Genomic DNA, 20279 nt, shown 5'->3' with positions numbered 1-20279 from the left:
TGGATCGCTCTCAGGCTCGCTGCAACTTTACCTAATCATGAGTGACATGCAAATATGCTAACTTGACCAAAACTTCGTAATTGAATCCAGAAACGAGACAATTACGCTCAATGACTTAGTATTTAATCATGACTCCGTGCCAACCCGAACCTACATCGAACCATTATTTAGTCATGATTAAAATACACCTAAAATGATGAAATAATGCTCCTATAATGGTACAAGTTGAAATTTTGGTGAATGGAGGCCAAAACATGAAATGCTCTTTCGAGAGTCACTTTGGCACATTGCACCGTAAATTCTCGTACGACCTCAAAACTTGACCAAATCATGGACCGCCAAAAACATGACCTTCCTAACATGATGAGGTATTGTCCATTCTAAGGCCATAGGCTAAAAGCCAACCAAGAACTCAAACGAGCCTCTGAACCGAAGCACCAACTTGCTGTCCAAAAATACAGCAGCAGCGCTTTCGTTTCCTTGCGTCGTTTGAGAGGATAATGGCCATTGGGGCTTGAACCACCGACCAGAGCCTCTTACCAACACCCTAAGTCATGGCTTGAACCATGGCTAAGGGCCCTAAGCCAGCCACAATCCAAGCAATACCAGAAACAACTCGAAGCTCCCACCCGAGAACGCATAAGCACGCGTGGGGTATCTCGCTTGTTCTTGCTGTCACGGACCATTCCAGTGGCCATTTAATTGACCGTGGCATGATCTAGACATCAAGATGTATGGTATGAACCGTGGCTAAGGGCTGAAAAGCCAACCAAGATCCATACCACCCCTAGGATTCGAAACATACACATGCAGCAAATGAAGGGATCGAAGGGGGTTTGTCTTGTTTTGTTTAAAAACCGATGCATCCATGGACCAAGCCTTGAAAGGCCGACTTGGTCTCGTCTTAGACATAACAAGGAGATGTTCTAACCATGGCTATAGCCCCTAGGTCAGCCAAGATCAGAAACATCACCCTTGACAGAAAACTGAAGAATTCGAGACTGATTGTGACACTAGGGAAGAGTTGCTGTCATTTCAGATTTCCAGCATGCATGGGGCTTGAACTAATGGACCAACATGGTCTTGACACACCCTAGTACGTGTCTAGGAGCAGCTTTGGGAGCCTAGGGTCGAGCCACCCTCCTGAAACCATCAAAACAGCCGAAACCGTGAGGAGTACAAGGAACCCGAAAAATTCTGCACACAATTTTCGAAAATGACTTGAACAAATTTCGGTTTTCTTGCAATAAAATCATGTACATGCTATGTTTAAAAATATCTATATGGCTTGATTGAAGAGTGAATAAAAACATATCCATGCCTTGGTTTGTTTTGAAAGAAAAACAAACAACATAACGACGCGACGCGGGGGAGACGTAGTGCTCTTCACTTCCTTGTTTCTACTCGATTTTCCTCTCTTATTCTTCACTAATTCTCACGGTTTTTTCTCTACTGAAGGGGACTGAATTTCGGTGAAAAGGAGGGGGAAAAATGGTTAGGAGGAATGAAGGAAAGTCTATCAATCAAATGGGAAAGTTGAGAGGGAAAAGAATCTTTCTATCCTTGAGTTGTTTGCTAGATAGGAGATGGTATGATATGGTGGGATTTTGAGGGATATTTTGAAGGTGATGACCGATTTTTTTATCTACCAAATCATGGGAGAATATTGCTTACTTGTTAATTAGTGGAGATTTAAAAGAAGGGAATTATCTACGTACCAAGTAAAAAAATAGGGAAATGAATCAAGGTGGTGAGTTGCAATCAATATCAAATCCTAATAAGAGGTGGCCGATTTTATTTAGTTAAAATGGGTAGGAAAATTGCTTAATTAATATTTATTGGGGAATTAAAAGGTGAGAGGTTTATCTCCCAAAATGGATAAGGAAAGAATCAAGGAAATGGGTTGTCAACTCTTTCAAATCTTTGAAAAGTGAGGGCCGAAATTTTTGAGTTTAAAATAGGGGTGAAATATTGCTTAAATAATAATTATTGATGATTTAGTGTGATGGAATTATCTCCCAAGAAAATAGATAAAGAAAGATATTAAATAATTGGATTGACAACTATTCTTAAAATAAAAGAGGGGGGCCGAAAATTGCATCAAAAATGGAGGGAAAATATTCCTTAAATATTGTATTTTTAATCTTTAGTGTTTTATCTACTCATTAAATATTTTAGTGAATTAATAAATTAGTTTAGGATGTTAATTATCTTGCATGCATGGCTAATTATTAAAAATTCATCCACTAACATGTTAGGATAATATTTTCTTGAATATATTAGGCTCATATTAATTTATCCCAATTGGTTACACATTTTAATTTAGGCTTTTAATTAAATTAGTGGACATAAAGAATTTATTTACTACTTATCTCAAGTCAATTAAATAAATTCTTAAACCTTCTTCTTCATAAAAAAAATAAATTATGAATTATCTTAAATAAATTCTAGGAATGTTTTCTTAAGATTACATTTTATCTCTTTAATCCAACTCCAGTCCAGCCTCACTTAATTAACTGAAAGGATAGCAACTAAACTACTGCATGAAATAATTAAATTTAAAGAAAAGAATTTAAATACTCATGCAATAAAAGTCATTTTAATTTAAATACTAGGAATTATGTATGGCTTATACGTAGTCTAATTTACGGGTTCTACAGAAACGGTCTCACGGGTCGTATTTTTGAGACGTATCTCTTAGTTGAGTCATCCATGAAAAAGTATTATTTTTTATGCTAAGAGTATTACTTTTTATTATGAATATCGGTAGAATTGATCCGTCTCACAAATAAAGCGTGAGACTGTCTCGGATGAAACCTACTCATTTCTTTTATGACAATAATGTTCAAAACTCGATTTCTACTAGGCTGCGTAGACTTGTCATGCCACTTATGAATTACTTAAATATTGGGATGTTCGTATATTTTTTCTGAAATCTTTTAATGTTTACTGTTTATTCGAAATAAATTTTTTTATTTAAATAAATATCCCTAAAATTCATTGTTGCAGAATACCTGGGAAGAGTCTATGCTCCTCCTGGAGCATTACTCCCCCTTCCCTTAACAATGGACACGTGTCTTATTATGTTATATTTGTCTTTCTTTTTTATATATATTTTTTTTGTTGTAATCCTCTATTCTTTTTCTTTCTTTTCTTATTTATCTTTTTCACTTAACTTTTTTGTTTTTTTTTTCTCATTTTCTTCTCCTTTTTTAATTTTGTTTTTTTATGTATCTTTTTTTATTATTCTCTCTTACTTCTATTCATATTTTTTTTTATCATTCTTTGACCATTAATATTATTATTTATATTAATTAAAATTTTCTAAATCTAAATGCTAGAATTTAAATATTCCAAGAAATTCTTCATGTATTTTTATTTTTAATTATCTAAACTAAAATGGAAACAATTGTTACTAAAAAGATGTATTTTAAAGAAATAAATTAAAATTATGAATTATGAATTGTTTAAAATAATTTTAAAAATTAATATTAATTTTTAAAATTATTTTAAACAATTCATAATTCATAATTTTAATTTATTTCTTTAAAATACATCTTTTTAGTAATAATTGTTTCCAATTTAGTTTAGATAATTAAAAATAAAAATACATGAAGAATTTCTTGGAATATTTAAATTCTAGCATTTAGATTTTAAAAATTTTAATTAATATATATAAAAATATTAATAGTCAAAGAATGATAAAAAAAAATATGAATAGAAGTAAGAGAGAATAATAAAATTAGATTATTAAAAAAAAAAAAAAATAAATAATAATGAAATGAGTCTTAAAAAAATAACAAATCAAGATTAAGCCAGGGAAAAACGAAAAAAGAGAATGAGAGAGGAATGAAGAAAAAGAAAAAAAAAAGTGCAAATGAGTTTTTTTTCCGTTTTTTAATAAAAAATGACACATGTCAATTTATGAGATGGGGGAGTAAAGCTCCAGGAGGAGCATAGACTCCCCCGAATAGCTGGCTGAGAATAGCCAATATGTAGCATATATATATTTATGATATGTTATACATTTACTGTGCACAATTATGTTAACAATATTGAGGTAACACTCAATTATCGGACGTATAATTTTGAAATATTTTATCACATCAATATGTGAGTGACATATCTGTGGTGCTCATATAGATACACACAATGAATATACATCATATCAAAATTATATATATTAATATTTTTCTCATACGATACATGTATATACATATTAAAGTTTTGTTTGAAAAAATTGATATTATATCAACGTTGAAATATTTGATAGTTTTGTATAATCATTGTGGTATGGTGTCTACCCATCATATTTATCGTATGACTATCGAGATGACATTAATATATTGAATGTATATTTTTTTATATGTTTCATCACGTTTAATATTTGAGTATCACCACATTGAATGAGCACGATACATGAACATCATATCAAAATTTTTTATATGTTATGGATGGATGATGCTATCATTTAAAAATTCAAAATTATAAATAAAGATAAAAAAATATTTTACCAAGATATAATAATATAAATGAAATACAAATTTGCTAAATCAGATTTTTTATTAAATAAAATAGAAATAAAAAAATCTCTCATGACACAAAATGAGTTATCATCAACTTCTCAAATTTTAAGGTACCGTTTGATTCGCTATATTATTTATATATATTTTTATCCAATCAAATCTCATGTTTAGTACACCATATTATTTATCCATCTACCAATCATTTATCTTAAATCAATCAAATTATCAATCATTTATCTCATATCAATCAAATAATTGAATTTAAATTATTATATTATCCTTAATAAATAATAAACAATATTATAAATATTTTATTAATATTTTCAAGAAAACAAAATGATAATATCACATTATCTCAAATTTAATCAAAATAATCAATCAAATCAAACATTATATTAACTATCATTTTTATATATTTTATTATGAAAAATATTACTTATTTCTATATTATTTGTTTCATACAAAGATTGAAACGGTATCTAACAGTGTAACATATATGATATAAATATTTTTAAAAAATATTATGTCTCATTTTTGTTTGTTGTTTGTTGATTATTTAATTACAAAAATACCAAACTTTTAATTTTTTTTGTCATTTGATGGATATTTATTTATAATAAAGAGACCTCTTTTGTATTTTTAATTTTTTTTTTGTTTTTTGTTAAAAAATAGCACGTGTACATAAGTCATAGGTTGAATAATAATATTAGATAAAGATAAAATTAGATGGGACAACCACGAAAAATATTAATTTAATTAAAAACTCTTGAAAGTTGAAACACGAAGCACACGTTTCTCTTGATTATTTCAAACGAGCACATCCTTATCTTTTTCCAAATTGGGATCCAATCACAACCGTCGATTATTCCGTTGGATCATCTGCGCACCCCAATAAATAATTAACCCTATTATCTCACATCTTCTATTTCCAGCTGCCGCCGTTAGGCGTGTCTGGCTCCCCTTTTTTCTCAGATCTACTCTTTGTTGTTTCTCCTTTTCCAAAATTTCTCGCATATTCCGTCAGATCGTGCGACGATCTACGTTTTGATTTTGACCTTGCAGCTGATGGCCCAGCTGTTGATTTTCGGCGATTCAACCCGCCGGACAATCACAGCTCCTTATTAGTTAGACCAGGCTATCTTCTCCGGTGCAGCTCACACTTAGATGGTTTGGACCATGTTTTGAAGCGGGGAAGTCCAACGATGGGGTTCAACCGGAACCGGCCTCCTGCCAATCTATCATCGATTCAGTAATTGATGGGGATAGCCGATGATCGGGTAGATCTGCTATGGAATCAGGCTGATGTATCAAGGTGACTTGTATATCTGTTTGACGTAGATATGTAATCTCATGACTATTTTATCTTTGAAAATTACGTTCGTAGTTCTTCATTCATATGAACGGGTGCTCTATAGGTGTGTTGATGGCGTGCAGAGATTCATGTTTCATCCGCATGGGGTGGATTTCAATCGACGATCTCGTTGATACAAGAGCTTGTATTTCGTATTTTTTTTAATTAATATTCTAGATCATGTTTCCAGTTACTTATTATTTTTGTTCCATCGTAGCAACTGAAGCGGTGTTTATTCGTTTACCAGAGCTTTTTGAGTTGGTCGCCGATTTCGTGTGCTTGAAATCATTAGCTTCGTCAACTATGGTTTCTCATCTGGAATGAACCTAGAGCCAACGCCGCTGTGGCCATGCTGAAGGGAACACAAGCTCTTGACGGTTTGAGTAACGTGTTATATCATCAATTCATTGTCACTTATATTAATGTTTCAGTAATTGTGAGCCTAGTAGCGGTGAGGATGTATATCTATGTAAAAAAAGTGCGAAAGATGACTTGTGGTTGTCCAATGACCTTTGCCATGATGGGTGCGCTCGCATGGCAGGTCGCCAAATTCAATAAATAAGTTAATTTTGGTTTCGAGGGGAGATGGTACGGGATTTTACCGTGGATCTTCCCTCGTGTGTGGTGTCGTCTTTTCATTTTCTTCCTGTTTTCGTCATTTGGTTTAGTTTTACCCTCAGTAGCCGAATTTCCAGCAGTCAATCCGATCAGTTTGGTTTTGAATGGTTTGTTGATAAAAGCGACCGATTAATATAATATTACAATCCATTCGAGGCCAAACTGAATTAAACTGAGCAAGCATGTCAACACCTGGACTGTCACCCGAGGCATCGGTAATAATAAAGGTACAAATTAGATCCTTGTTTATTTGTTGAAGATACCGGAGTTCGAAATGCTTTTAAAAATTTGCTATCAAACCGCATTAAAATATTTATATTTGTTCTCGATCATCATTTTTCAACAAATTTTTGGGCAAGATTTATAAAGAAGAACGCTTACATTCGCAACTGTAAGTGAAGGCCAGTAATTTAATTTGCTATGATCTTACGTCACTCGAAGGCTTCTATGTATACCTTTAAAAAGTGAATCAAGAAACTGAAATTCGAGCACAATGCACGGATTGATGATTGTGTTGTTTCAACTGTAGATAAACTAGACTTTTTTAGTATATTTTATCGTGTTTTGTTCGTTTATCCGACCTACAAAATTTTTCGATTATTGTGGTTTTTTTTTCTACATTTTGTTCAAGTGCATACGACCGTAGCAAAATCTTCAACTCTTGTCTCTCACGTTAAGGTTTTAGTACTACTTAGTGTTACCTGTTGTAGTTTGAGTTATCTGTGATTGGTATTTGTCGGAAGATCAGAGAAAAAGAAGGCTTCGGGAATTGTTGAAATGATTGTCATTTGTTAACATGGGCAATCTTCTCGCATTTATCCTACCAAGGAGTAAAGCTTCTCTACCTGACGAATGTACAATCTATCCATGGCGTGCTGGTACTGCATAATGGATAGAGAAGAATGCCCATAAAGGTGGCATGAAGAGCGACTTGCTGGACTGTTGCTGATGAGTATGCAGAGTGTTCGTGGAGATGATAGTGCTGTCATTTACAATATGAGGTGGAATGATTCTTTTGTTGACTTGCTGTGCAAATCTCTGTAATTTAGCGCGACAATGATTTCTTAACCAATGGCCAATGCAACTCTGTCCGGGGTTGAGTGGTACGTCGTTTATGGGTTATTTTAACATCACGATTGGGAAGATTGCTTAACCAATGGCCCATGCAACTCCATCCTGGGTTGAGTGGTACGTGGCAGTTTATGGGCTATTATAACATAACGATGGTCGCTCAGTGCTCTAACCTACTGCTAATATACACGGTATCATCCTTATGATTAAAGTCTTTTCTGTTTATTTTCTTATGTACATGCTGTGTCTTGAAGCGTGTGTTAAGTCATGCTGAGGTAGCTTGATATGCTTTACGAAGAAAAGCTTGTGTTTGAATGTGTGGCGAATATATGATCAAAGTTGGGTTAGTCTTGTGTCTCTTTTCGCCAATTTTTTCTCTATTCGGCTTATATGTACAGATTAGCTCCAATTTTATATTCATGGAGTAGGAAATTTTTATGTTTCTGCCTTTATGGTTAATAACCGGATCTTTCACCAGATGAGAAGATATGTGCTACTGGATAAAAATGCCTCTTCCCAGTGACCGTCTCTTGGATTGTGGTCTTTAACTGAAAGTCACAATGTTAATTCGTTATTGTTTGCCCATTGCTTATATTTACTGTTGTGCATCTTTTTCTCTGTGGTAAACTAACCGGATGTGAGCATCAAATGGTATGTATGTTGTGAACTAGAAGAAAGGGGAAAAAAAGGTGAAATTTGTGGTTTGTTGATATGACGATTAGAATTGTGTGCAACGGTGAAATGTTTACAGTCGGTATAGATGAAATGTTCGTATTAAGTTTTTCTGGGAAAGTCGGTATCTTGTCTCGTACGGGGTCATGATACTAGGATATCAGTACAGCTATAAATTTTTATGGTAATCCTGAGGTTCTGGTGTAAATGAAACATGATATAACTTGGTGGGTGAAAGGTCATATGTTTGGATGTTCGAGTGCAACGAAGGTTTTTTTTATACCCTACTAGTTATAGAAATTTTTTTAATGAGAAAAAAAAATAATTTTTATCTTAGAAGATCTATCAATGGGAATTAGTTAATATCATTTTAGGCTGCAAAGATCTATCAAGAGGACAATGGTATTGTTGATAACCAACGCTTGTGAAGGATCCATAGCTCAAACTTGGAAGAGCGAGAGGATGGTGGTTCGAATCCGCCTGGATCCCTGAAAAAGTTGTTAATTTTGATTGAACAGGTCAATGATTTCAAACAGTTTTTGGAAGAATAGGGAATTTCGAAAATGTGTCAAACTTGCAATTAATTAAATAAATAAATAATTAAAGCAAAAACGAGATAATTTTTTTTATGGGGTCGATGAATTTAGTATAGGTGTATTTTTTTTTAACCCCGTTCAAACTCACTTGAGAAGGTATTTTTGATATTCAAGTTAATGTTATTTTTTTTAAAAAATAGTTGCTAAGCTTTATTTTTCAAATTTTTCAATCGAGGGTCTTGCGTTTACGTCAAAAGAGACGCTACTCGGCCTTCGACTAGATCGAAAATATCTGCTTTTCTGGTTCGGCGGCATCTTAACTGAGTTGGCATTTTAAGTATCTTAAAACTTTTATTGATATGTGTCGCTGTATCACGCGTTGTTTTTCTCGGAACTGGTCGACCATGACAAGCTAATGAATAAAGTATTGGCAAAAAAAAAAGGTTTGAGTTTCATTCTTCTCACATTTAATAATTATAATAATTATTTTTCTCTTACCCCATGCAGGAGCAGACCTTGGAGGCGGATGGTGGATCCCATTCATTTGGGAAGTAATATCTGCGAAATTTATTTAAAGCATCACACTCCATATATTTCCTATGCTACAAGTTTTTGGGCAAGGGCGGAAGGACCGTGAATATATATAGGCATAAAAATTGTGAATTAAGAAGGGAAAAAAACTCGAGAATGAGACAATTGAGACGGAGCGGTGGGATCTGTACTTTTTGTATTATATAATGTATTATTCATTTTTATTCGATTGATATAATTTAATATGTCTTCTAGTAATCATCATGATTCATTTACTCCTCAGCGATGATTATAAATTACATTTCTCAACCCATCAACATGGATATGATTACAATTTGCAAATTGTATCCGTCCAAACACCCACACAAAATTTATTCTAAAAAATAAATATCCATGCGTTTGTTAAATCGTCGGGATTGTTATTTTTAAAAAATCATCATAATATAATTCGATAACACAAATCATATTGTCACTGTTGATCGAGTTGATAAAATAGATGAACGTTTGATTTTCGTTTGATCTTTTTTAACAATATTTTTGTTTGATCTTTCTTAACAATATTTTCTCGAACGAGTTTTTAACATTGATTTTGTATAATATGATTTGTTTATTATTGTGTTAACCCGGATGTGTGATAACGTCGGTGATTTCCTCGTAAAAAAAAAAAAATACCAACACAATCACCTTTTTACATAAATGTGACTGTAGGAGTGTAGGTGCAAACAGTTCAAACATGGAGGCGCCAGCATATTTGTATGTAGGTATGCTGCAGAGGAAGGAAAAGCTTGCTTTTTCAAGAAACAACGTTGAACTGCGAACTTTTCAATCTAAAACCACCATCGCAGCATAAAATTTCCCACGGCGGTGAGACAAATATGAGATTTCGAAGCGACGACGCAAGCTAAAAAAATCCTCTTTTAAGGGTTCGGGTGGTGGTTTGGTAGGTCCGAACCAACAACCCGATACTGACTCCAACACCAAGGCAAATGCTGAGGCCTAATCCAACTCCCACACGAACCCCAGCGTTAAACCAAGAAAGCTCCCAATCTTCGGCCTCTTTATTTTCCATTGGACTCCAGCACAAGTTGTAAAAGTCTTCTTCACTAACTGGTTTGTAATTTCTGCAATCTGAAATCTGAAAAATGCAAACATTAGATATTTACTATTCATATGATCCTAAAGGGATTTTGAAAAGACCATAATTACAAGTGCAATAACAATGTTGGATACGAAGGACACAATGACTTAAATTGGGAGTGAATTTACCGAATCGGGCCAAATATGCTTAGAATTTAAGGCTCTGAAATGATATATTCAAGCTCGATTCGAATATTGAAAATTTTAATTTTTTTGTTCGAGTTTGGTTCAAAAGATTAGAACATGTTTGTTTCGAACTATTGTTCAAAAACAAATATTAGAAAGACAAGAAATCTATTTGTTTAATATATGAATACCGCAGTTAAATATGAATATGATACCAAGCCAGAATAATACATGAAACTAAATCTTGCAAGAGTATGGTGCCACAAAGATTATTAAGGTAAACTACCTGCGGAATGGTATTTAACACACCAAATTTTCCATGTCTTTCGCGGTTAAGTTGCAAGGTTTTGGTCAATATAATGGGAGATCCCGAAAAACAACCAGCCACATAAACTTCAAGCGCAGGTGTAGTGTATCCGGAATCCTTATACTGCCTCTCCGTCAATATTGCGCCACCGGAGCTGATTACCGATTCACAATTCATGCTCCAATTATTGGAGCCATTTGAACTCCATAAATCTAAAACACCCGTGATCAAAAGGTTATCTTTATCGAGTACTTCAAATTTCACTCTATCAGTTAACGTAATACTGTCTGTGCTCACAAACGTGACCTCCTCAGATTTCTTGTCCACTCGATCCCGTCGAAGAATGCAAGAGCTTCCCTCCCATTCTATGGAACAACCTGCTCCATTTACCTTAAGAATTGTGTCTTGACTTAGAGGGATCAGGTTGAGTGTGAGACATTCTGGGGTCGTGCCATCAACAATAAACTTGCTGATTCTGACGTAAAACACTCTTATGTGCAAAGGATGAGTGGGAGTATGTAGGACTGTGTCACTCATTTTACCATTGCTATTCGGTTCATAGTAACAATTTCCCATATCTCAGAAGCTTATTTTGCATCAGAACCCAAGAAAAATGAAAAATAGAAAAGAATTTTTGGGCCAACGAAAAACTACATCACACCTGTTTTGTAGAACAGGAGGAGGAAACGGAAACCAAGACACTTGTGATCTTTTCTTGCCGAATTTTTTAAGGCTCAAAACTCAAGTCCCTCTGTTCTCTGGATTATATCAAGTAGCAAAATAAACAATTGGGTATAATGTTTTTGGATGAATCTTCAGCTGCGATGCAGAGTTGGCCTAAAGGAAGAGTACCAACTACATAATCTGGCAGAAAGGATGTGCATACGACGAGGTTGAATGGTGTCTTTGTAATCAAAATGAAATTTGATTTACCTTCGGAGAATTTAAGAAAAACGGCTAACTTTTGGGATTCTAATCCCATCCTCAAAATAGCCTGTAGTTTTAGTTCTTTGGGATGTGAACAGGAACTTGAAGCCGCCAAATCCAACGGCGGGAGACCATAAGTTTGGTTTTGTGGTCTGTGTGTGGTCGGAGCCCACGTTTTGTGTAAACTGTGGTCTATATTTAATGAATCAATAAATATCTAAAGAGTATCAATTTGAGTTGGATTATCATTTGTATCTTCTGCGAAAGAATGTCAGCCAAAGACCTTTCAATTGGTTTAACCAATAATAAGTATTTCATCTTCATTTAATTTAATAAATAATTTAGTTCATGGCTATTTTTATTTGAAATTCGTTTGGAGATAAGGATGAGATTGATTACTTTAACTTATTTATCGACATTTTATTTTAGTGTTTTAAAATATCCGACAAATTAAATTATTTTCTAAAGATATCCTCTCAAAATTCAGTAACACAAATCCAGAAAATATCCAAAAATATTTATTTGCGTTATTTCCATAATATTATTTTATGCTTGGAATTATGATTATAAAAATATATTATACTATCGAAAATATTAATATTTTAAGATCTATTGCTTTATTTTATCAAATATTTTAAAAGATCGTTTTTAAAAAAGACTTTGGTGCCAATAAATTTCTAAAATATCTTAACTAAAGATTTAGTCAAACAATCTTAGTAATTTATAGAATTTTTACGTGCATACCCAATCTTCATATTAGCTATATAATTAAATTTTGAATTGTATTTGTGTGCTTATTGAATATCGTAATTTTTCCTTTATCGTGGCGATGAAAACGGTAAGATAGAAAGAAATTTCACATCCCAATATAAGAAAATTAAAGTAAGATAAAGAAAAAAAATTAATTATATTTAATATCCTCGAAAATTCTTGCTTTCTTATCATCGATTGACTTTCTTATATTCCATTCAAAAATATTGCCCAAAAAGTTACTTTATAATTTCAGGTATATTAGTAGTAGAAGTTTGTAGACTCGTGAGACCGTCTTCTATGAATTTTTGTATTTTAAAAAATTTAAGAAAGAATATCAATTTTAAGATCATATATAGTCTAACCAAATCTTTTGAGCATAAAAAGGAGAAAAGGCAGACATTATCAAGAAACTTATGTCATATATCTACTAGCATGAAGAATCAAGGAAAAAAATAGCAAAAATATAAGCAACTTCTCAAATGTGCTAAAATGGAAATTCAAATATTTGAAAATAGGAAATGAGAGGCCATAATATAACCTCGTATATATGTTGATAATAAGGCAAAAACTTGTGTGAGACGGTCTCACGGGTCGTATTTTGTGAGACATATATCTTATTTGGGACATCCATGAAAAAATATTATTTTGTATGCTAAGAATATTACTTTTTACTGTGAATATCGGTAGAGTTGACCCGTCTTACAGATAAAGATTCGTGAGATCGCCTCACAAGAGATCTACTCTCATAATAAACTCTCAAATAACATAGAATTATATAGGTATCGCAATTCTTTGTTAAGATTCCGCCAAAGTCGTGGAAGTCTTTATCAAATTAATCAAGCATATTTAATTAGCCACGGGACGGATAAGATATTTGAGTTACAAAATTATTGGTGAACCATCTTTTTTAGGATAATATGCTAATAATATTCTCAACAAAAGCTCATGACCAATGTTCCAAATTTATGACAAGTTAGGTCTCGAGTTCGAGATTCATTTTTAACAAACTATTTGTCCCAACAAAAAAAACACACACCAAAACTCAAGTGATACTGTTTTACTGTTCAATTTTATGAGACGAATTTCTGAACATATAATGAAAAATATTGTTTTTCATTTTTATCAATAATTTTTTGCTATTTTCCTTCATTCTTATCAACATGATCCCATTTTCAAGTTGGGATTAATCGGACCAAAGTTTGTGACAAAGAAAGGACAGCCATTGGTGAGAGGATTGAGAATGTTACTCGGCACCAACGTGGATGATAAGGATTCCGAATATTTCTCGATCATCTTTCAACAACAAGAATATTATTTTTACATTTAATTTTATTTTATCGATTATTTTAGCCTACTTATGTACAGAACTAGACAGATATAAAATATTATTTCGCGCCTGTAAATTTCTGTTTTGAACTTTACCACATCACATGTGAGTGTGGTTCTTCATTAATCAAATGGCTGCATGCATCTTCTTAGGACAATATTATTTGAAACCTTTGAATTTCAAGCAAATGTATTCATTCCATTTCAGGATTTGGCTAATAATGAGAACCCCAGAGGCATGGTGTTTGCTTTCTTTGTATAAAATTAAATCGAGTTTGACAAAGGACGAAGTGACAACTGAGATAATAAAATTTGATTCGTTTAGTGAAAAAAATATTAAGGTTCTTGTGATGAGTGTCGAAGAAGAAAGATTAAGTTGGATATCATGCAAAAGACACCTTCATCCGTTGCTCACTCTATTGAATGTAACAAGAAGCATTTACTGATAAGCCAGAAAAGAACCAGTGTATTGTTCATGCGTACCAGAAAAAGTGGAGTCGGTAAAGGGCAGAGGCTCACGTTTAACATGACCCTTTGAAGAAAAACGAAACAAAAAACAAACAATGAATGCATGAATTATGTCTCTATGTATGTATAAACATATGAAAAATCAAGATTGGGCTTTACCTGCTGTATTCAAACAATTTTATTTCACATTGGACCCATCGTTTCACGTTTTAAACCTTATAAGGAGCAAAAGCTAGGGTGGAAGACATTCCTAATATATTATATCTCGCAAGGCAGATTTCGCTCTGAAACCATGTAAGGTTAGCTGCTCATCGATCCAAAAATTGGGGTTTTTTTTCCCTGGTAAGATATCGTCTTTTCTACAAGTTGGTCCTCTTTTGCACGAAAAGTGAAAGAAAACAGCATCATGTCCAGGTCCAGCACACTTTCCCCCTAAAAGTGCGAGTGAAAAAAACCACACTGAGCCACCCAAAAAGAACTTCCGATGCTATATATACAGCAGCTTAAGCTGTCATACTTCATTGAACATAACATTACAGTTATTCATAGGATAACCATTCACTCTATATATACAAAGATGGGGTCGAATTCGACATGGACATCCAAGCAAAACAAACTGTTCGAGGATGCATTAGCAAGCTTTGACAAGAACTCACCGGAGCGGTGGCAGCATCTGGCTAGAGCAGTGGGTGGGAAGACTGTGGAAGAGGTGAAAACCCATTATCAGAAGCTGGTTGAAGATATAGATCACATTGAGACTGGAAAAGTGCCGGTCCCTAATTACAAATCTTTTGCTGAAAATGGAAATTATTCGTACAAAATGATGAATGATCAGGAGCAAAGGTAAAACAAATACTATTCATTTTTTGTTCATTTATTTTGAGCCAACAAACAATATTTGTATCATTTCATCGAGTTATCCAATTGTTAGTACAAAATATGAATCATAATTTTCTATAATTAAATACTTTACAACTTCGAACCCTATTGTTGGAACGTCGAGCTTCAGAACAATTTGTCAAGAAATTCTCAATTCAGCATTAATATCGAAAATTTTTTTGAGTCGTTTTTCTTAATGTCGTTCGAGTCTTCTAAGTAGCGGTGATGTTTTCTCAACTTTTTGTCAGGTTGAAACATCTAAAGCTCCGATGAATTAAGCAAGAAGAAGAGCACACACCAAGCTAGGATCCATTCCCTCTACTGCTCTAAAAGGAAAATGCGGCAACCAAATAAATTGTCACGAACATACTATGTATATAAATGGCGTTTCCCCTTTATATCAACTCAATGAAGCTCACATTTGTAACAAATACAATTATGAAATGGTGTGAATATCAAACGCGCGTTGAATTTGGCACACTATTATGTTGAATAGTTGTGTTGCATTAGGTGTTTTTAGCAAACTAATGTCATTTTTTTTTAATAATACGGCGTGTTCCCCAAGAAATCCCTTCAAGATTCTGTCTATTCAAGGTTCAGTGTTTTCAATTTGATACAACTCAGACTCAACCCTTTAACAGACAAAAAAAAAATAGATCTAAGCCATAAATGTTGGAATAACTTTTTGAGCCAATAGATAGTCCTGTTACTGAACTCGCAGGCAAATCAGGGAAGGTAACTCTTGCACAACCAACGGACAGAATTTAAGAAACTTTCTCTGAGCATACATGATGAAACTCCTGAGCAGGTTCAAGATGAACAAGAATAGTGAAGGTGCACAATCTACAGAACCTCGTCAATTAGTCTTCGCGTAAGCGCTTTCGGGAGTCCCATTACACTATCAGTTTCACCAACCTGTACAAATACAGCAAATTCTGTCACGTATGGCAATCCAATGCTTATAGGTGAAGCAGTTGGAATGTAGCGGTTCAAGCGGTGTTCATGCAAGTATTTTTAGCATTAAAGATGCAAGAAAACTGGGCTGTCGCAATTGCTTTTCAGGTTTTTGAAACCTAAGTTTCAGTTTTTGCAGGTTAAGATAAAATAAACTTGAGTGATGGAGCCACAACGAATAATTTTGGAAAATATATTTATGTTGTTTTGAACAAGAGACAAAACATTGTCAACTAAAATGATGTCAATTGTGAAGGACTAGACATGCACTATCGTATTTATAGAATATCCTTTTTGACCTTCGTGCAAGTTTGATTAACCATTTTTGCACGCTCATTTTCTACTCAAAGACTCGTGAAAAAACAACCTAACATTCCAGATATTTCTATTGTGCTGATCTGAATGTGTTACAAAGATCAGATGTTTCTACATATTGATCGTTTTGAACTAAAAGAAAACTTTGGGGTGCAGGGGATTTTGTGACATTTTCGAATTGGCTGTCCAGAAAGAATTCCAATTGTTAAAAAGATAAATCCCAAATTCGTCGATTCAAATTGAAGTTGTCAAGTCATCCATTCAAGCTCTTATTTTTGCAACTTTAGCCTCAGATCTTTTTTGAAGAAGACTACTTTATTTGACTTCTTATAGATCCCAATCTAATTCATATTGCCAAAGCCCACGGGGGCGTATCCGTATCTAGGTTGGGGGGTAGGTCCTGGGGGGAAGTTGGTAAAAGAGCTCCTGACCAATTAGAAACAAAAATAAAAAGAAACATAGTTCCATAATCTCATCGGTTTTTTTACTTCACAATAACTCGGGATTTAATCCCATAGAAATGATAAATCTTTCGTCTGAAAACGTAGAACAAAAATTCATTTATTTGCATCAAGCTTTCAAGGGATCAGCGTAATGATCTCGTTTTAAGCTTCCACTAAAATGTCACTAATTCATGATTTGAAGATGAGGGGATGTGAAACCTACCACTTCTTTCACATATGTTAATATGAGAGGATGTTCAATAATAAGCCCTCCAGCTACATTGAGCACATTTCCTTCTTCAATCTAGATAAATGAAAGGATAGCATTACTTGTTTATGGGTCTTAATAAGGAACCATAAACGATAAAATAAAGAATTTTTTACCAGTTTATCTATTGCCGATTCTGGTATATCATGAAAATAAATCTGCACCATAGAGAAAAAGAAATGGTGAATTGAAGTTGCAACTGAGAATAATATCAAACAAAAATTAAATTAAGCCATGTACGATAGAATGACTTTACTCTGCATACAATAATTAGCTCTTGACCATTAATAAATTGCAATCAGAATGAGAAATGCAATTTTAAATCAACTTTCACATCTAATTACTTGCGTACATCCTAAATTATCAGAGAGTAAATAAATTTCAACAAACAAAACAGTTTAAAAGGTTATCAAAGTAAATGTAACAGAAAATGCAAGCATATCTTCTCTTTTTATAACATCAAATTTTAAAGTTAAGAACTTTTGCAGTGTTATCGGGATTAGAAAAATCATGGAAACCAAAGGTGTCATCAATATCCACAAACTATCCCTACACGAGCCTGAATATATAAAAACGATTTCCATGAAACTCTAAATTACCCAGAGTTGGCACACAACTGCCAATGCTGGAGGCCAGAAGTACACAAGCATTCCAATGGTAATAGGACCTCCGCTGGAATCAGGACTTCCCCACAACTCATATTTCTAAGAAATTTCACCTCTCAAGTGATGACAATTTATAACACATTCTTACATCACCGGAGTACGTAAATGCAAAAGCGGGTGGACTGAACAACACAGAACATCACAGAAAATATTGAATGCAAGTTCTTTTGCCTAAAAATATATGATTATGATATAAAGTGTTTGTCATTTTTATGAAATGGCATTTTTGATGGACACAGCAAGCAATGTTATCAGCCTCCTCGATGAAAAGGGGAGACAAAACATACAAAATTTCCATTTATCTATGCATTATGTTTGATTTGGAAAACCATTGAATTGCATTATGTCTAACTCTACAAATAAAACAAACTCCACATCCTATCATTATCACTCACTGAGCTACCAACTGTTGAGTTCAGTTAGATGGTACCTCCACTTTGTCCCAATCTCCTTTTCTAAATCCACTGCTAAGGTTTGTAACAAGAACAGAACTCACAGTTGCTGCATGTCCACCAGAATAATCTGCAATTTCAGCAGATAATTTATCAGAGTAAGCAAATTACAAACATAAAGTGAAAAAAAGTAATATAATCAAACCATTAAGGAATTGACGTGCTTCTTCTTTGCTGGAAGGTTTTTCCCTGATCACACCTTTATACACCACCACCTCCAGATCATTTTGAATTTAGGGTAAGATAAAGAGAAACATGCACGCAGGAAAACTAATAATGGAACAACCATCAAATATGAAATAAGCATCTCAATATATCTTGAGGCCCACCCACAGCCATTTATTTCAGCAACGTGAAAAAAGTAACGCCAAGTTCTCACAATACATCAATCTCTAGACTCTTAATAATTTCAGCTCAAGGAAAAGATGGAAGAAATTTAATGATGTTAGTTCTTTATCCATTTGACACCAAGGCCATCAAAACATATCCTTAAATAAAAATTTTATGTATCCTTTTTTGAGTATACAAAGGTGATTTCTCCACATGGGAAAACCACTCATTTCGTTTAGTGACAGATAAAAACAAAAATAAAGGGTGGAGGGTGAGGATACAGGTGCATGATTTTCTTAAATGAAATTTATGGTCGATGAAAATTATAAACGAATGATTTCTAGATAAAACTATGCCGTAGATGGAAACCTCCGTAATAAGTTCCAAATTTTCAGCCGGAGATTGAAACACCTAAAAGAGAAGGTGAATGATGCAGCTTATTATTTCTACCAGTAGTTTCAATATCACGTGCAGTCTTAGTGTGTCATTATGCATGAAAATTTAAATGGTGTTTATCCAAAGTAACACTGAACTTATCCTTCAACAAACTTCATATATCACACTCATAAATGTGTGGGGTCCCCATCAACTCAAACAGAGAATTTAAAGCAAGTGTTGCCCAAAACAAGCAATAGCTTAGTTTTTCTCCTTTGTAACAAAAAAATGTAAGGAAAAAGGTAAAAGTCATATCTAAACCAGGATAACTAAACCAGGAGAGATTTCTTATACTTGATCACAAGTAATTAGCAGCGTTGACCTCGCATCCTCTTTGTATTCCCCAACAAGAAGCTTTGGTTTGACAGTTTCTACCTAATGAACAATTACATTTACGGTAAGTTCCTGCCTCCTGGCAGACATAATATGAAACTACGTGAAGCCAAGGAGCAGACAAAGAATGCTATTCAATTTGGCTTCCCGGCTGGCCAATACACCACAGCAGCAGATCATATTCTAGAAAGAACGTCCAAATCAACAACACAGGAATGGGGTTACCCATAAAGAAGTCAGTTTATAGTTGCTGTATGACCTGTATCCTATGGTAGGCTACACTCGCAAATCGAGAAAGAAATAAACCTTTAACTAGATAATCAAACAATAACGCAATGGCGCTTGGGAGGAGGAATCTTGGAGTTGAGGACAACAATCATCGGCATGTATTCCTATCGCACTGCTCATCAATTATGTAAATGAGAGAATCTATGGTAAGAAACCTAAAGAGATCTTCAGGAGGCGAACTCTAGGAAAGTCAGATTTATCCATGACATGTGAATGCCAGAAACTGATTTCTAAAGCAACAAGCATCCAATCAGACTCAAAATAAAGTAAAAAATAGAAAGAACATACAGTATCAGCTGCTATGAGAAGTGTAGTATTCTCTGAGGTTCCAGCATCCCGAAGTTTTCTCATAATGGCATCTGCCTGAAGCACAAAATAAAGCACCAAGAAGGATCATTTACGCATATTTTTTATGAGCTGAGCGAACATTTGGAAATATTAAGTATGAATATTAATGCAGGGCACTTCAACTTAAAAACTGAAAATACAGGAGGTTACAGCGCCCTTTGTAGCTATTAGGTGGCATAGTACAGCTTCAAAATATTCGTACTTGTTACACATAACATCT

At 33.9% G+C, this 20279-nt stretch overlaps 3 protein-coding genes and 1 long non-coding RNA gene across 9 annotated transcripts in view; 2 read left to right on the top strand and 2 right to left on the bottom strand.

Moving 5' to 3' along the window:
• Positions 1 to 5428: 5428 nt before the first annotated feature.
• LOC140982629 (uncharacterized) lies at positions 5429 to 9550 on the top strand. Of its 4 annotated transcripts, XR_012176321.1 has the most exons (5): positions 5429 to 5838; positions 5942 to 6022; positions 6095 to 7583; positions 7695 to 7757; positions 9282 to 9550. It is a non-coding gene; the product is annotated as an uncharacterized lncRNA (long non-coding RNA). The 4 variants fall into 4 exon arrangements; XR_012176320.1 differs by having other exon boundaries at positions 6095 to 7757; positions 9288 to 9550; XR_012176319.1 differs by having other exon boundaries at positions 6095 to 7757.
• Positions 9551 to 9993: 443 nt separating this feature from the next.
• LOC140982197 (uncharacterized protein At1g01500-like) lies at positions 9994 to 11980 on the bottom strand. Its single transcript, XM_073448618.1, has 2 exons — positions 10855 to 11980; positions 9994 to 10440 (listed from the first exon to the last, which is right to left on the bottom strand). The coding sequence occupies exons 1-2, from the start codon at positions 11449 to 11451 to the stop codon at positions 10207 to 10209; spliced, it is 831 nt and encodes a 276-aa protein (XP_073304719.1). The 5' UTR covers positions 11452 to 11980; the 3' UTR covers positions 9994 to 10206.
• Positions 11981 to 14606: 2626 nt separating this feature from the next.
• Positions 14607 to 15948, top strand: LOC140982628 (protein RADIALIS-like 3). The gene is made up of 2 exons (XM_073449221.1): positions 14607 to 15192; positions 15477 to 15948. The coding sequence occupies exons 1-2, from the start codon at positions 14834 to 14836 to the stop codon at positions 15499 to 15501; spliced, it is 384 nt and encodes a 127-aa protein (XP_073305322.1). The 5' UTR covers positions 14607 to 14833; the 3' UTR covers positions 15502 to 15948.
• The window catches only part of LOC140982627 (uncharacterized), a 9488-nt gene continuing 5096 nt past the window's right edge, over positions 15888 to 20279 (bottom strand). The window contains exons 1-7 of one of the 3 annotated variants that reach the window (XM_073449217.1): positions 20000 to 20202; positions 19385 to 19465; positions 18471 to 18540; positions 18304 to 18395; positions 17325 to 17366; positions 17164 to 17244; positions 15888 to 16143 (exon numbers count right to left, since the gene is read on the bottom strand). In XM_073449217.1, coding sequence (XP_073305318.1) covers positions 16072 to 16143; positions 17164 to 17244; positions 17325 to 17366; positions 18304 to 18395; positions 18471 to 18540; positions 19385 to 19465; positions 20000 to 20062 — 501 coding nt within the window. In that variant the 5' untranslated portion in view covers positions 20063 to 20202 and the 3' untranslated portion in view covers positions 15888 to 16071. Of the gene's footprint in view, positions 16144 to 17163; positions 17245 to 17324; positions 17367 to 18303; positions 18396 to 18470; positions 18541 to 19384; positions 19466 to 19999; positions 20203 to 20279 lie in introns of those variants that run through there. The other 2 variants (XM_073449219.1, XM_073449218.1) reach the window with 2 other exon arrangements.

Source organism: Primulina huaijiensis, chromosome 8 (assembly GCF_012295235.1).
Source record: "Primulina huaijiensis isolate GDHJ02 chromosome 8, ASM1229523v2, whole genome shotgun sequence".
Lineage (NCBI taxonomy): Eukaryota > Viridiplantae > Streptophyta > Magnoliopsida > Lamiales > Gesneriaceae > Primulina > Primulina huaijiensis.
Note: the sequence above shows the minus strand (reverse complement) of the source record. Positions and strands in the feature narration are given on the sequence as shown.